This window comes from Anabrus simplex, chromosome 11 (genome assembly GCF_040414725.1).
Source record: "Anabrus simplex isolate iqAnaSimp1 chromosome 11, ASM4041472v1, whole genome shotgun sequence".
Lineage (NCBI taxonomy): Eukaryota > Metazoa > Arthropoda > Insecta > Orthoptera > Tettigoniidae > Anabrus > Anabrus simplex.
In genome coordinates, this window is record NC_090275.1 from 88,761,537 (window position 1) to 88,778,800 (window position 17,264).

A 17,264-nucleotide genomic window follows, 5' to 3' on the forward strand; every position below is an offset into this window, starting at 1 on the left:
TAACTTATTTATTACTCTGTACAGAATAACATCATCTGCGAAAAGCCTTATCTCTGATTCCACTTCTTTACACATATCATTGATATATATATATAAGAAAACATAAAGATCCAATAATACTGCCTTGAGGAATTCCCCTCTTAATTTTATAGGGGCAGATAAAGCTTCACCTACTCTAATTCTCTGAGTTCTATTTTCTAGAAACAGAGCCATCCATTCAGTCACTCTTTTGTCAAGTCCAATTGCACTCATTTTGGCCAGTAGTTTCCCATGATCTACCCTATCAAATGCCTTAGATAAGTCAATCGCAATACAGTTCAACTGACCTCCTGAATCCAGGATATCTGCTATATCTTGCTGGAATCCTACAATTTGGGTACAGCTGTTACTTTCTAGAATTAGGGACCGGTAATCAGTTTAATAGCCACAGAATCTCTTATTCTAGTGTAATTTAAATAAGTATATTTCAGTTATTCATATGTTGGTCTCGTCATTCTCTGGACACAAGTGAGAGAGTACATTCTATTTCACTTGACAGTTTACCTCGTGGGTCACCTGGAAATTTGAAAAGCGCAGTTGTTATTATCTTAAATAATAAATCATACTATATAAGTACATATTATACATTAGTCCAAATAGTGTGAATGTGATAGTATGAAACTTACCTAAACATAATTCTGGACCCCTTCGGCTGAATAGGGCTGGCTTTTTCAAGAAATAAATAGGCCTCCATAAAAAAGTGACTCTGACACAAGAGACTTTGGTATTTATTTCGAGGCCAATTATAAATAGTCTGCAGCTAGCTAGTCCTATTGTAAAAGTCTGAATCCCGGGCTCAACACTAACGTGCGTCTAGAGCGCATGCATAGAGTGATAAAACACATATATAGTGGGAGGGTAAGACGCCGAAGAGACTGGACATCGCAATCCATATCCTCATGTCATGCGATTTGTGAGAGATAAAATGTATGATCGCCTTATTTACATTAATAAAGGCAAACGTAACAAATAAGACTAAGGCATGTCAATTCATTATTATTACAACCATGAGAAATTACTTGCGGCATGGATGTATGGACCATTCCGCCCGCGAAGAGAAATGAACTATATGAGGTCCGAAGAAGGGTGAAACGAATAACAACTGTGACCTGAAGTGTGCAGAGTGCAATACCTGCATTCATTCGTATGTTTGTACATGCCACGATTCCTCTATTAAATTCAATATGTGCAAAAATATACACCTAGTGGTTAAATATATCGGTGGTGCTAATGAACAAAATTTAGAATCAGGCACAAATTTAGTCATTCAGGAAGCACCTTCAAACGAAGAAAAGGAAATTATTCTGAAGGAACTGCGTAACCCCCTGAAAAGAAAGCTATATAAGTGAGGACTTGTCCGGCCCCGCGGTGTAGGGGGCAACGCATCCGCCTGTCACCCGGCGGCCCCAGGTTTGATTCCCGGATGGGTCAGGGGTTCTTAATTGTAAATGATTAATATCCTTAACGTTCCTTTCCTCACATTCAACACTACACTTTCTCCATTCCAATTACACGCAGGTGAAAGTAGGGGCAAAATATCTGCATATGTCCACTCCCCGAACAAATAGCATTAAAAAGTGAGGACATAGAACAGCGCAATGCCAAGCTCGGAGAAAAATTTAAAAACATTATCGCAACAATAAAATCACCAGAACATGTAGATATAATTTAGAAACACCTCGAACAAATAATCCCAACTATACAAGACCATAGTACAAAAGCAATGTTCAGCACAGTACAAATACCGTCAACTTCAAAGAGGATAAAATTTGAAACACAGCGACGATTATTTTCCACGAACAAGCCCCACAAGAAAACCTCTTCGTCCTTGTCGAGGCCTGCAGAGAGCGAGCAAGAGGTAATTGCTGCAAATTTGTTACTCCGCTAAACAAAATGTATTGCAGGCCCTAATTCGGTACAATAAACTGTTTTATAGGAGCAATCCTAAATACTACAGCTACGATAACAACTACTGTATAGGTGAATTGTGTAAATATTTTGTGAACTGTATATATACGTTGTGGCAAAACTAAAGTATTCGTGAAAATGTGATGAGCTAACGATGTTAAACAGCAAGCATTGTTCAGCTGAAAGGGGCCCAGAATTATATTTAGGTAAGCTTCATACTATCACATTCACTCTATTTGATCTACTGTATATTATATACTGATATAGTATGATTTCTTATTTAAATGAATAACAACAGCGCTTTTCAAATTTCCAAATGACCCACGAGGTAAACTGTCAAGTGAAATAGAATGTACTCTCTCACTTGTGTCCAGAGAATGACGAGACCAACATATGAATAACTGAAATATACTTATATAAATTTCACTAGCATAAGATATTCTGTGGCTATTAAACTGATTACCGGTCCCTAATTCTAAAAAGTAACAGCTGTTCGCATTCATGCTATTGGCCATTGTGAGTGCTGCTGGTTGCACCTCGCGTAAATACTTGGTGGGACGGGCCAAATACCAAGATTACCCGAGCAGTTCCGAGTACAGCCGATTCTGGCTGCACCTCGTCCTTCCCTGGACACAAGTTTGATAGTGTGGTCTGTCAGTATCGCCCGTATCGTCCCTGTCGTCATCGGCGTTTTACCGCCAAGGCCATATTGAATGTCCACGGAGATGTTGTTTCTGGTTGCTGCTAATGCGGCTTCCATTGTCTTGATGAGATGTCTTGTTCGTTATTTCGGGTTGGAGTTTGTGGATGTCATCTATGCTGGTTATACGCGTAGTCCTTCCAGTGTCGTCCTTTTTAACATAAATTTTGCAGTCCTTCGTCCAAACATACTTAAATCCGTGCTGTCGGAGATCCCTTGCCTCTTTGTGCAGATATTTATTCTGGGATGTCAGGTGTTCGTTGATATATATATGCCGTGACTTAGCTTGAATCCCGGCATCCGTGGAGGTCAATCTTGGTTTGCTTCTCTTTGCTGTTAGTATTTTTTTCTTTCTTCAAGCATCTGCAAAATTTTACCAACAGAGGGGGCGGTAGTTCTGTTTTATTCTGAGGAAGTCTGTGGCATGCATCAATGTCATTGGTGTTTATGTCTACTCCTAGACACTTGGCAACATCTTTCACGATTTGGACAGGCTTCTCATTATTTATACCGACGGGTCAAACTCAGTACAGGTTCCAAGAAGGACATTCCAGGAATAATTAATTAACAAGGGGAGTGTGTATGTGAGGATCTTCAAAAGGTAGAAGTATTCAGTCAGCAGTATGTAAAGATTGTTGTTTACAAGGATAATGTCCAGATAGAGGAGGAGACTAAGGCTAAAGAAGTATTAAATTTACATATGATAACAATGACATCTACAATAAGATACAAAAGTTGAAAACTAGAAAAGCGGCTGAAATTGATAAGATTTCTGGGGATATACTCAAGACAAAGGGTTGGGATATAGTACCATATCTGAAGTACTTATTTGATTATTGTTTGGTCGGAGGAGCTATACCAGATGAATGGAGAGTTGCTATAGTAGCCCCTGTGTATAAAGGAAAGGGTGATAGACATAAAGCTGAAAATTACAGGCCAGTAAGTTTGACATGCACTGTATGTAAGCTTTGGGAAGGCATTCTTTCTGATTATATTAGACATGTTTGCGAAATTAATAACTGGTTCGATAGAAGGCAATTCGGTTTTAGGAAAGGTTATTCCACTGAAGCTCAACTTGTAGGATACCAGCAAGATATAGCAGATATCTTGGATTCTGGAGGTCAAATGGACTGTATCGCGATTGACCTGTCTAAAGCATTTGATAGGGTGGATCATGGGAGACTACTGGCAAAAATGAGTGCAATTGGACTAGACAAAAGAGTGACTGAATGGGTTGCTGTATTTCTAGAAAGTAGATCTCAGAGAATTAGAGTAGGTGAAGCTTTATCTGACCCTGTAATAATTAAGAGGGGAATTCCTCAAGGCAGTATTATCGGACCTTTATGTTTTCTTATATATATAAATGATATGAGTAAAGGATTGGAATCGGAGGTAAGGCTTTTTGCGGATGATGTTATTCTCTATAGAGTGATAAATAAGTTACAAGATTGTGAGCAACTGCAACGTGACCTCGAAAATGTTGTGAGATGGACAGCAGGCAATGGTATGATGATAAACGGGGTTAAAAGTCAGGTTGTGAGTTTCACAAATAGGAAAAGTCCTCTCAGTTTTAATTACTGCGTTGATGGGGTGAAAGTTCCTTTCGGGGATCATTGTAAGTATCTAGGTGTTAATATAAGGAAAGATCTTCATTGGGGTAATCACATAAATGGGATTGTAAATAAAGGGTACAGATCTCTGCACATGGTTATGAGGGTGTTTAGGGGTTGTAGTAAGGATGTAAAGGAGAGAGCATATAAGTCTCTGGTAAGACCCCAACTAGAGTATAGTTCCAATGTATGGGACCCTCACCAAGATTACCTGATTCAGGAACTGGAAAAAATCCAAAGAAAAGCAGCTCTATTTGTTCTGGGTGATTTCCGACAAAAGAGTAGCGTTACAAAAATGTTGCAAAGTTTGGGATGGGAAGAATTGGGAGAAAGAAGGAGAACTGCTCGACTAAGTGGTATGTTCCGAGTTGTCAACGGAGAGATGGCGTGGAGTGACATTAGTAGACGAATAAGTTTGAGTGGCGTTTATAAAAGTACGGAAGATCACAATATGAAGATGAAGTTGGAATTCAAGAGGACAACCTGGGCCAAATATTCATTTGTAGGAAGGGGAGTTAGGAATTGGAATATCTTACCAAGGGAGATGTTCAATAAATTTCCAATTTCTTTTAAATCATTTAGGAAAAGTCTAGGAAAACAACAGATAGGAAATCTACCACCTGGACGACAGCCCTCAATGCAGATCAGTATTGATTGATATTGATGTTGATTGATTGACTCGGGAACCTTTGTGTCTTTTGTTGTCCCAACCACGAGTTAACTCGTATTTTAAATTTCAGGCTCTCTCCCAGTCACGTGTTTAGTCTCTCCTTCTCGCCTTATTCTTTGACAGCTGCCTTTAGTCGATCAAGATGGCTGCGTCTACTAGTAAACAAAGTTAAATGGAAGATGATGTTTTAGGTACTGATGATGATTCTGACTATTACATGGATAGTGGAGGTTATATCTTAGTAAATGATTTTGTGGAAAGTTATAGTAGGAGTGATTTATCTGGAGGTGAGGAGGAGGAGGAAGCGAACAATCAGCCTCCTCATATGGTGTACACCCATACATGGAAATTTATCACACAGTCGTAAAATTTCGATGAAAATGCGAAGAAATAATGTTTTAATGTTATATTTGTCATAAAACTTCGTAAATAGTTGTAAACATCAGCCTATTTCATCTAGTGTCGAAATATCCAAAATAACCTGGGATGGTACATACATAAACAGGGGAGATAAGTGGGAGTTAAAGGGTTAATATGCTCACCATATATAGAGTCGGGTCCACTTGATTTGTTATTCCTGAGACTTGTTATAACCTGCGCCACTTCTTCCTCTGTAAAAGGTTCGACGTTCGTAGCATGTTCCTCTCATACATCTGTTGAAATGCTTCTAGGAAATGTTTTAGCGGCGTATATAGGTTCTGTTCTGCTTCACGTATCAGTTCACTTTCTTCACTTTGTTGATACTCTTTCTTTGCTTCCCTCACTAAGCGTTTATAGATTCTTTTTAGTTCCGCATACTTCATGTAGTTTATCTCCGATGGTTCACTCCTTGCTATGTAAAGCGTTCAGAGCCGTACGCCGAGCCGCATAACATGCCTCAGTGAACCAAATACAGGAGAGACAATACCTGACACTTCCGGATTTAGCCTTGTTAAAATGGGAGACAAGTCGCAAGTAGCGCTCCTAGTGGCTTGACCTGAAAATTCGCGCAAACTTTAAATATCAATGGAAATGTATGTATGGAAAAATTTCGTTTAGAAAGAAAGTGTTACTAAGATATTAACTTCAAATTTTCTAAAGCAATTCTGGATAAATGAATGAAGTATTATTTAACAGGTTATTATTTGAAGACTGAAATTAGACATATAATCAAGATGTGAAATGGACTGCTGTGAACGGGATTGATCTTTCATTTATGCATTACTTTTTTAGCTTTAAAATTCCTGTTTGAACCTTCACGGCTAGATTTTTCTTTTTTCTCATTTAAAAGCTTTGTATCATCATATTAAAACACTTGTCAACAAAAATATCGGCACATTCCTTACACACATGATTCAATGAATTTATATTTAAGAGCTGCACGATTTTCCTTTTAACTTGAAGCCTACGGACAGAAAGAAAATCTATAAAGTTAGCCTCAAAAACATTCAAACTTTCCCTAAAAGCAATACTTGCCATAATGCCACTACATTAGGGCAAAGCAAATTTGCATTATCATATTGTTTCAACAAAATATGTACATATCTTAAATCACCCATATTTTCTTCAGTGCTTGACAACGCATTACGGCATTCCAAATGGGGTAACTCGGAACACAACCAGCCATATTCATATGCATATGTATTTTCGTGAATGAAATCAAATCCACAGATCACACCTACAATACATCGGCATTGAATGTTAACTGCTCCACTATACAATAAAATATGCGTATTATATTTTAAGCCAGTTAAAATATGGGTCGAGCAGGTCAGAAGATTATGAAGTACTATAAAAATCTCTTTGTCACTGGAAGAATATATATATGCAAACACAATATTACTTACTCTTTCTTGTCACAAGGGGGACGGGAGAACGACCGCGCATCCTTCTCTACTTCATAGTTACTGCAGCCAAACACAGCACATACCTTCCCCCTCATGTTGAGAGGAGATATCAAGGAATGACACACGCTACTATTTAATTATGTCAACTCACTGAAAACACATAAATAACACCAAAAACTTCACACACAAATACACGTGCTGTTATGGCCTAATCAGTAATTCTCAGGTCAATCCGCTAGAGAGAGCTCTAATAGCTGTCCCTCGATATCTCGTTGAGTGTCGCATATTGTCTCTACTGTATTTGATTAAACCAAGGCTTTGTCTTTCTTTCTATAGGAAGGATCGACGATGCCACACTTCTTATTACCTTCTCTATACCAGCTGCTCCACTGTAAAGTTGTTCTGATTTTAACGACAATCTATTTTTTTGGTACTTCCACTCGAGGATGGTTATGTAGTTATCCTTCCACTTAAAAAGAATTCACGCCACCACCTCAGGACCTATATATAGTAATTGTGGTAGTCTTGTTTTCATTTTAATCGTACTATCAATATCGATTATCAATCGACGAAGCAGTAATCTGGACATGATGTAATGAATTTCGATTTATACCTCTTTGCCAAGACAGACTAGTTCGGTAGAATCCTGCCCGGAATTTGTAGTACGTTCCAAAGTACGTAACTCTATGCACGCAGTAGCAGGAAAGATGGCGGACATAGAATTAAATATAGATAGTCTTATTCAAAGACTACTTGAAGGTAATCAATTTCATTGGCATTAGTTGTTAATGCAATGTTGTTAAGTGAAATACTGAGTTGTACTGTACATACTTTTGTCAATGGGTTATTCGGAATGCAGTATATATTTTTATTTGGGCGTAACTACGGAAGTGTCAAAACGAATTCGAGCACAGGGAAATATCTGATTATAACTAATATTAATATATTATGTCATTAAAAGTGAAGCTGTTGGTTGTAATGTCAGTAAGGATTTAATAAGGTAACTTGTATCTTCTCGCTGTAACCCTATTTTTGTAGTTCGAGGATGTCGACCAGGCAAAACTGTGCAAATGTCCGAGGCAGAAGTTCGAGGACTGTGCCTGAAGTCCCGTGAAATATTTCTTCAGCAACCAATTCTCTTGGAGTTAGAAGCTCCTCTTAAAATATGTGGTAAGTTGTAGTTTATTTCGTATATGTTTAATTTATCAGAAAAGAATTGATTGCTTAGCCTATTTAGAATATCTCATTGCACTACTGTGATATCTTTATGATTCTGTCACATTCCTTATCTTTTGTAGGTGACATTCATGGTCAGTATACTGACTTACTTCGACTTTTTGAATACGGTGGTTTTCCTCCTGAAGCTAACTACTTATTTCTGGGAGACTATGTTGATAGAGGCAAGCAGTCACTGGAGACAATCTGTTTACTGCTTGCTTACAAAATAAAGTACCCAGAGAATTTTTTCTTGTTGCGTGGAAATCATGAATGTGCCAGTATAAACAGGATATATGGTTTCTATGATGAATGTGAGTATTGTCCTTGTATTCTACCGTCCATCTAAAGTGTATTATTTAAATGTCAAATACTATTCAATACTAACTTTTAACTCCTCAGAACTCACATTAGTCCTTTGCAGATGCATATTTACAGTGTGTAGTAGTTAATTTGAAAATTGCGATAAGCTGTTGCAGATTTTAAATATTAGAGTTAGAAGAGAACATATGGTTATGTTTCTATAGGCCCTAATAGGTTTTATGTATTTTATTAAGAATACTCTCTGTGAAAAATTGAAACATTTTATCATTTCCACAGTAGTTTTTCTATTTGTTATTCATTGCCACTGTTAATTATTGTGAACAACATTTACTCAGTTCAAAATACTGGACTTTATAAGTAAATATCAGGTTTTCTTTTCTTGGTTTACCATTGATCTCTGTGATACCTGAAATGATATTTATGGGATGTTCCTGTTTTGTGGTTCTCTGTAGTTTTGGCAGTGGAAAATTTTATTGTTTAAGTGTCTTAAGCAAACATTTGTCAGCTCTGCTAAATAGCTTAATGTGACATGTAAGGATAGAATGAACTTTGTTTTCTGAGTCCTGTTCACTGTCATGACTTACAACTAGTTAGTAAAAAAAAAAAACAACCTCTGTTCAACTTATCCCAGATATTTGGAGTTCAATAGAGCCACCCAAATTGTTGCGATTTTCACCTCAGTTTTTCTCTCTGCAATTAGTGAAAAATTCAGGTGATCATTTAGAATACAAATAATGAAATGAAATCTCAACAATTGACACATTTACCGTTCAGTCATTGTCTCACATTATCATTGTAGTGATACATTGAAGCAGGAGTTCAACAATAGATATGTGTACATTCATAAACAGTTACAGGAGGAAGTAGAATGACTTTTTTTTTCCCAAGAATGAGGGTTGTTTAATAAAGGAAGAGGCTATGAAAGATGGGTTAATGAATGACATCCTAAGCTCATTGGTCTCAAGAACCTGAATCAGCAATGGTTCATGCAATGCTTTGGAGAATAATATGTAATTCTGTGCAATGTCATCAGTTAAATGAAAATAGTAGGCTGATATATTTACATTCCACTATCATTTTCAATTACATGGTTAGTTGAGCTTCATTAGGTGATTGTGGTAAAGCTCCTCTGTCTGTGGGTACTAACTCACCACTCTTTGGGTCCCTTACCACACAAATAGGAGTGTAGGGGCTCTTCTCACCTCGCCTCCTCTGCCGAATGCAAGAGTGCTGAGTCTGTTGAAGAAGCGCGTGTTTTCCTAAAGCGATACTTATGATCAAAAATAAATACTGTATTGATCATTCCTAAATTCTGTTGCCCACTGTCGGCAACCCTGAAGATGATTTTCCATAGTTTTTCATATTCACACCAGGCAAATGCTGGGGCTGTACCTTAATTAAGGCCACAGCTGTTTCCTTCCCATTCCTAGGCCTTCTCTATTCCATCGTCGCCATAAGACCTATCCATGTCGGTGCGACGTAAAGCAAATAAAAAAAAAAAAAAAAAGTATTGCTTATTGTGTAGTTCATGTTCTGAAGACCTTGGAGGTGTTGCCAATATGGGACCGTAAATTTCGTGTACAGTTTTTCAGGCTCTGCGTTGGGCATATGGGCACCCTGGGCTGCAAGCTTGAAATGCTCGTTTAACACACAAAAGTAGCTCCCTTGCTAATCAGTGGTAGTGTCAATCTTCAAATCCCAAGGTTGAGGGTTCAAAGCCAGCAGAGGTGGTCAGGTTTTTGAATGGCAGAAAGTCCATTCGACATTGCATGTTGTATATTTAAGAGCTTTGAATGTTCAGTCATGCAGAAATAAACAGAAGTGGATATCTTATCTGAGTAAAGATTTATCATGTATTCATAGAAATGTTCCATGTAATATGCTTTCCTTTCATTGGAGAATTCAAGGTTGGCTACTAGAACAGAAAAATTTAGTCATGTAACAGGAAAAATAATCACATTATGTAACCAGAAAGAGTATAATAAAATTAAAAAGTCACTGACATCTAGACACTTGCCTAGCATTCTCTCTCGGTCCTGGCAGGTGAGTTACAATGTTATACCTGAGTTAAATTTTGGGCTGGAATATCTCATTTCCACTCAAAATTGTCTTTCTTTACAAAATATCTGTTTGTTCAAATGTTTTTGTCCTGACCTTAAGTAACATTTTCATAATCTTGCATCATATCCACAGGATCGTCCACTATTTTCTCTTGTGTCAGGATTATGGTACTCCTGTTACCTGTTCTACTTCACCTTCATTATTATAAGATATCTACAATTCAGTGACACAATCCTCATACAACCCATTTACCATAGGAAACACGGCTAATTCCATTAGAAAAGTAATTAATTGCCATCGGTTTTTGCTATACTCCGGTAGGCATGCAATCTACTAGCGTAGCCCTTCCAAATTTGCAAAAATATAACATGGACACACTTTTAGTGGTAAGTGCCAACTTTCACTAAATCGTGTGAAGGTGGTTAGAAGGAAGGCACTGCAAATCTCCCCTTGAACCACTAAGAACCTGGGAGTAGCAACAAAAACAAAATGACTGGGCTACAGCTGTAGTGTGTATGCCTGACAGAGAGTTAATAATGCTATAATAGATTACGTTGTGCATTTACTCATGTGTTTTCATCACACAATAAAGTAGTTTGAATCTATGTGCGTGTCATTAAAACATAAGAATGCTGTGTTAATATAAAGTAGGTTCTAGATCTTGGCCTATACAAAAACACTACCTGGCACTGGATAAATTTCCTCCTGCTCACTACCTCTTTACTGTTCCAAGGCTTTGGCATCGAGCATTCAGAGCGTGAGAGATGTATTGCATTATGTCACAGCGGTACTAGTTGGTTGAAAGAGATGTAGAGACAATACGTAGGAAGGCTGCTAGGTATATAATAGATCATAGAAGGAAGCTATGATCGGAAAATCTTCCAGAAAGAAGAGTAAAGGCTAGAATGGGAGGAATATTCCAGGCATACAAAGGGGAAGAAGAATAGAAGGATACAATAAAGAGGTCACACACTGGTGGGCATGTAATGGCCAACAGGTCCATGAATACAAATTATTAATGAGCCAGTGGAATAACAACTGGAGAAAGTATTACTATGTGGGAAGGGTGAGATAGATTGAAACAGTTTACCAAAAGATGTCCTTAACCCCTTACTCACAGATGTATTAAGTTTAAGGGAAAGGCAGACACCATACCGCCGAGCTGATTGGCTCATATGGTTAAGGTGCTGGCTTCAGAACCCAAGTTGGAAGGTTCATTCCTGGCTCAGTCCCATGGTATTTGAAGATGCTAAAACACGTCAGCCCCGTGTTGGTAGATTTACCGGCACGTCAAAGAACTCTCGCTATTGGTGTGCAGAAAATCCTAATGGTGTTTGTCAAGTCCCTCTTTATGATAGGAAGATCGGTGTTTGGTGTGCTGTTAGTGCAAGACGAATAATTGGGCCTATTTTTTTCGAGATGATAGTAAATGCAGTATGTGATTTTTACTTGTAGGTTGAACTGAAAGACAAAATGTATCAAACAAATCTTCATACATTGGAGAAACTGAAAGAAAACATGTCCTGCGGTACAAAATTCCGGTACCTTGGCATCTCCAAAAAACTGTAAAAGTAGTTAGTGGTACGTAAACCCAATAATGTTATTAATTATTATTTACTAGATTCCACACAACTTCATAAAGTTTTTTTTTTTAAAACCCATATGTGTAATGTTTTCCTCTTTTATATTGAAGGAAAACACTACTTACAAAAAAAAAAAGCAACATCTTCAACAAAAACTCGACCACATACCTTCTACCAATCTTGGTCAAATTTGCAAATTTCAAGTGGGTGTGAGCGAGTTGGCCATGCGGTTAGGGTTGAGCAACTGTAAGCTTGCATTCAGGAGTCGATTCGAACCCCACCGTCTGCAGCCCTGAAGATGGTATTCCGTGGTTTCCCATTTTCATACCAGGCAAATGTTGGTGCTGTACCTTAATGAAGGCCATGGCCACTTCCTTCCAATTCCTAGTCCTTTTCTATCCCATCATCACCATAAGACCTATCTGTGTCGATGTGATCAAGTGGGTGCTGCGATATATTACTCTGTTTTCCTTTCTTCGGTTGGTACGGTTTGATAGGAGGCACCCTGGTTGAATGGTCAGCATAGTGTTCTTCGGTGTAGAAGGCCCCGGCCTCGATTTCCAGCCGGGCTGAGGATTTTAACTGCATCTTATTAATTTATTCCTCTAGTTCAGGGGCTGGGTGTAAGTCGTAATACACTTCATGTATGTACAAGACATCTTGCTACAAACCGCCACAGAAACGTGCAGTAGTGAATACATCTGTCCATATGGGGTTTATGTCAGGAAGGGCATCTGACCGTAAGACCCAAACCCATACATAGTGCTGATTGGGAAAAGGCCAAGAAGGAGTAGTAGTGCATTGGACATGGAACACTCAAATATACACCATGATACATGGGCACCCGCAGGATCTCTCCGGGGGGGGGCACATTAACAATTTTCTTGAATATAAAACCAATATAATGTCAGCAACATTAAATTGTTTACAGAAATTTCCAGTTATAACAGATGCTAGATGACTGTCAGTAAGTTCAGTTTATGAAATAATCTGGTATGATATTAAACAATTGAACATCAACATTTTTAGAATTCCAGTGGGGGGGGGGGGGGAAGTGCCCCCCCTTGCGGGCGCCCATGCCATGATACAATATTCCTGACATCCCAGTACTTAAGTAGAGTATCGAGTTATCAGAATCTTAATACTCGTGGGGAGGCACTTTTGGTGCAGTGGCTTAATTGCTTGAGGGACAAGGTTCAAATTGCAGTTAATCCTGGGTTGGGATTTTTACCTAGAAAATCGTGGTGTCAGAAAGGGCATTGGACCAAAACCAAAAATGAGTCAGGATGGCTCCATCACTTCCAGAAATAGGTAGATAAGTAGATAAGCTAAAGAAAATTATAATATTTTACCATATGCAATTGGCAGCAGTGATAGGAACAGAATGGTTAGTAGACAGAGTGAGTGGCTGTACAGTTGGAGTTACGTTGCTGTCGGCTTGCATTCGGGAGATAGTGGGTTTGAACTCCACTGTCAGCAGCCCTGAAGATGATTTTCTGTGATTTCCATTTTCATACCAGGTAAATGCTGTGGTTGTACCTTAATTAAGATTCATCGCCACTTCCCACTCCTATTCCTTTCCTATCCCATCATCGCCATAAGACCTATCTGTGTTGGTGTGAGGCAGAAAAAAAATGTTTAGTAACCAGATTTTCGAATGTTCATTCACTGGGAAGCAGTCCAGGTTTAGTCATGAATTATTTGAGAATTTGTTAGTTGTTTGTTGTTTGTTTGCAAGCTCTTGTACGTAATTTTGACTCTAGTTCAGAAAATACTTTGGCAGAGGCGTGTTTTAGTTACGACTTTTTAAAATGTTATTTCATTGAAATCTTGATTGGTGAACTGCTTGTCCATTGTCAACCAAATTTAGTTGATGAATGTATTTCTTTGCAGATTTTAGGTATTGGCACTTTGCACAAATATCTATACGCCAACACCACAGCTACAACATTTGAGTCTGTAGCTTTTTTTGCGTTCATCTAATCAAGACTAAATACAGTTATAGGACTGTTTACATATAACTGATTTTCAGTAGCCAATGAGTAATGTTCCTGATCATAGTTTCTGTACTGAGTTAGGTCATGGATATATCAATTTTACTTGGGACTTTTACCCTTTATCATTCTTTACTGTTTTAATAACTTCTATGAAAGTCTGTATTAATGTGGGTTGGTTCTCAAATTATGATGAGGATTTGTGTTAACATATGGTTGGTTCTAAAGTAATGCTATGATGACTTTACACTCTCAAAATACACTCATCTATTCAGTAATGTGGTCTCTTAATTTTGATGTGAGCTGTTTGGTTCCAATACAGCTTCTTGATAATGTTCACATCTTTACTGTCAGTGCTGACAGGAATGATGTTTTTAGATGCTATGTTGGCTTTGGTGGTGATATTCCACCATTTATGCTGTTAATCTGTGTTGTGTTGGAAAATGGCAGATTATATGCGTTTGCTTAGAGCAGGAGTTCTGAAATTATTTTGGGTTCGTTGTTCATGATTTCACCTCGTGGAACATTGTGGCTCACCTGGCCTGCTTTAGAAGGATTTCCAACACTTGGGAGCAGTCCCAATAAATTGTGATCCCTAGCGGAAAACTATAAAACCCACATTTCTTACTGGATAGAACTAAAATGTATGATAATGACTAAAATAATAATAATAATAATAATAATAATAATAATAATAATAATAATATGGCCTCGGTTACAGTGTACAAGCAATAATTTGATGCCATATGGTTGCTTCCAAGTCAATTTTAACGTTCCGTTTTACTCTAGGCCTTCTAGATGTTAGAGCAAACCGAATCTTTTTTTGGGCGTCTATGGTTGAGTTTTAATGAATTTTGTCGGGTTAACACCAAATGTGTCATCGGAGAACTTTCACATGGTGACATCGTACGACATAGTGTGTCAGATGGACTTTTACCCGCCCTTCTAAAATCTGACTACCTCTGCTGGGTTTTAACCCACTACCTTGGGAAATGCAGACAGACACTCTACCTCTGATTCACAGAGGGAGCTATAATAATTACTGACAGAACATTTTTAATTTTTCAGGTTTGTGGTTTATATTTTTTATAATTTTTACTTTTCTCTAAGATTAATAAATAACATTACTAAAATATCTGTATACATGCTTGTTTTAGGTGTTCATATTTTTCCCCATGTTTTTTTTTTTTTTTGACCCTGCCCGATAATTTCAGGGCACACCCTTTGAGAACCACCTGCATGGAGAATAATATATATATCCTGTGAAACACTAGTGTCATTAGGATTGTCCATTACAGGTAAACGTCGCTACAACATAAAATTATGGAAGACATTCACAGACTGTTTCAACTGTCTGCCTATCGCAGCAATCATTGATGAGAAAATCTTCTGTTGTCACGGTGGCTTAAGTCCTGATTTGCAGGGCATGGAACAGATACGCCGTATTATGAGACCCACTGATGTACCTGACACAGGTCTACTGTGTGATCTGTTGTGGTCAGATCCTGACAAAGACGTGCAAGGTTGGGGAGAAAATGACCGTGGTGTATCATTCACCTTTGGCGCTGATGTGGTCAGCAAGTTCTTGAATCGACACGATTTGGACCTCATCTGTAGAGCTCATCAGGTAAGGAAAAATATTACTTCTTAATGACCTGCTTATCTCTTTTTCTCTCACTCGTGCTTTGGAAGTGTGCTTGATTGTCTGACCGAATGCCACATTGCTGGTTGGGCTTCGAATTGATAGCTTGTGTCGTGAGTTAGATGCGGCTTTCGGCAGTTACCTTGAGTTGACCCATAGCGAAGCACCTTGTGGCTAGTTCTGCAGCTGGATATATGGCTAGATCTACTCCATAGACCCAAGGTGAATACTGATGGCTCCGTTCCAGGACTTTCTTCACCAGTATCCGGCTGCGCAACATTTCTGTCCAGATGGTTCTCAGATCGGGGAAAATGTAGGATGTTCCTTCATCTTCGATAATATTAGCATGAAGATCTTGCTTTCCAATGTGTGTAGCATGTATACTACGGAGCTTTTCTCCATCTTAGGAGCTCTGCAGTTTGCACTGAGAGTGACGAAAGAGACCACTTTCTCGTATGTACCAACTCAAGTTCTCTGCAGGCTATTGACATATTCTATTTCCCACAAAACCCTGTGGTGTGATGGATTCATGACCTTGCAAAGCTGTGTGATGCCGGCACCAGAATCAATTTCACGTCGCTCCCAAACCACATTGGGATTGTGGGAAATGAACTTGCAGATGAGGCTGGAAAAGAAGTGGCACTTATACCACCTACACCTATGAATGTACTTGCTATGGATATTTGTTCTCAGCTACGTCAAACCATCTTGGTGTCCTGGGAATCAGAGTGGTCTACTGTCCGAACTTGCAACATGTGAGAACAATTAAGAAGACAACTGCTGTGTGGCGGTTCTCTTTCCAGCTATTAAGGGGAGAGGCTGTAGTTTTAAGTAGGCTGAGGATAGGCCATTGGAGATATATGCACTCTTACCTCCTGCAGAGGGAAGACCCCCCCCTCCAATTGTGTTCTTGTGGTGTCAAATACACTGTGGCCCACATTCTCACAGTATGTACCAATCTCTGTGGCCTGAGACAGAACCCCGGTCTGCAGGAGACACTCAAAATCATACTAGCCAATGGCGGGAATACTGCTGATCTCATGAATTTCTGTAGCTCAGGGGATGGCTGTTTGTCATCTAAATACACATCTTTATTTACATACAACTCATCACACTATCAAGCAACACGCAATTGTTGGGGTCGGAAAGGGCATCCAGCTGTAAAACTGTGTTTAATCTTCATCTAATGCTGACCTTAGGTAACTGGGAAAAAGCCAAGAAAGAAATCTCATTATCACACTGAGAGCACTTTTCTTCTTCATCTTCATCATCATCATTTCCCTTTATCCAGCTGTAGCCGGGTAGGGGCAAATATGGTTCCTCTCCACTTTCTTTAGTCTTTCCACCACTCCTCCTACAACACTGTCGCCCAGTCCAGGTTTCTTTCTATAATACTGCGTTGGATTGTGTCCTTCCATCTCAGTCGTGGTCGTGCACGACCTCTCCTTCCTCGCATTTGCATTTCCATCACCTTTTTTTTGGCATTCTTTCATCACCCATTCGCTTTATGTGCCCAAATCATCTTAGTCGGCTCTTCTCTATTTTATTTAAAGATAAAAATTTCATAATGTTCTGTATTGAACTGAATCACAATTAAATTGAAACAAGAAATAAAGTGGTTCAACCTATTCAATACAAGGAAAATAAGAAATGTAAAGTTTACATTCTTATTTGATTAAAAGCAGGACCGGT

General features: G+C 38.6%; 1 protein-coding gene across 1 annotated transcript in view; it reads left to right on the top strand.

Annotated features, from left to right (window-relative positions):
• The first annotated feature begins 7,389 nt into the window (after window positions 1-7,389).
• LOC136883301 (serine/threonine-protein phosphatase PP1-beta catalytic subunit) overlaps window positions 7,390-17,264 on the top strand; it is a 68,347-nt gene continuing 58,472 nt past the window's right edge. The window contains exons 1-4 of the mRNA XM_067155535.2: window positions 7,390-7,512; window positions 7,792-7,923; window positions 8,052-8,282; window positions 15,229-15,557. Coding sequence (XP_067011636.1) covers window positions 7,440-7,512; window positions 7,792-7,923; window positions 8,052-8,282; window positions 15,229-15,557 — 765 coding nt within the window. The 5' untranslated portion in view covers window positions 7,390-7,439. The remainder of the gene's footprint in view (window positions 7,513-7,791; window positions 7,924-8,051; window positions 8,283-15,228; window positions 15,558-17,264) is intronic.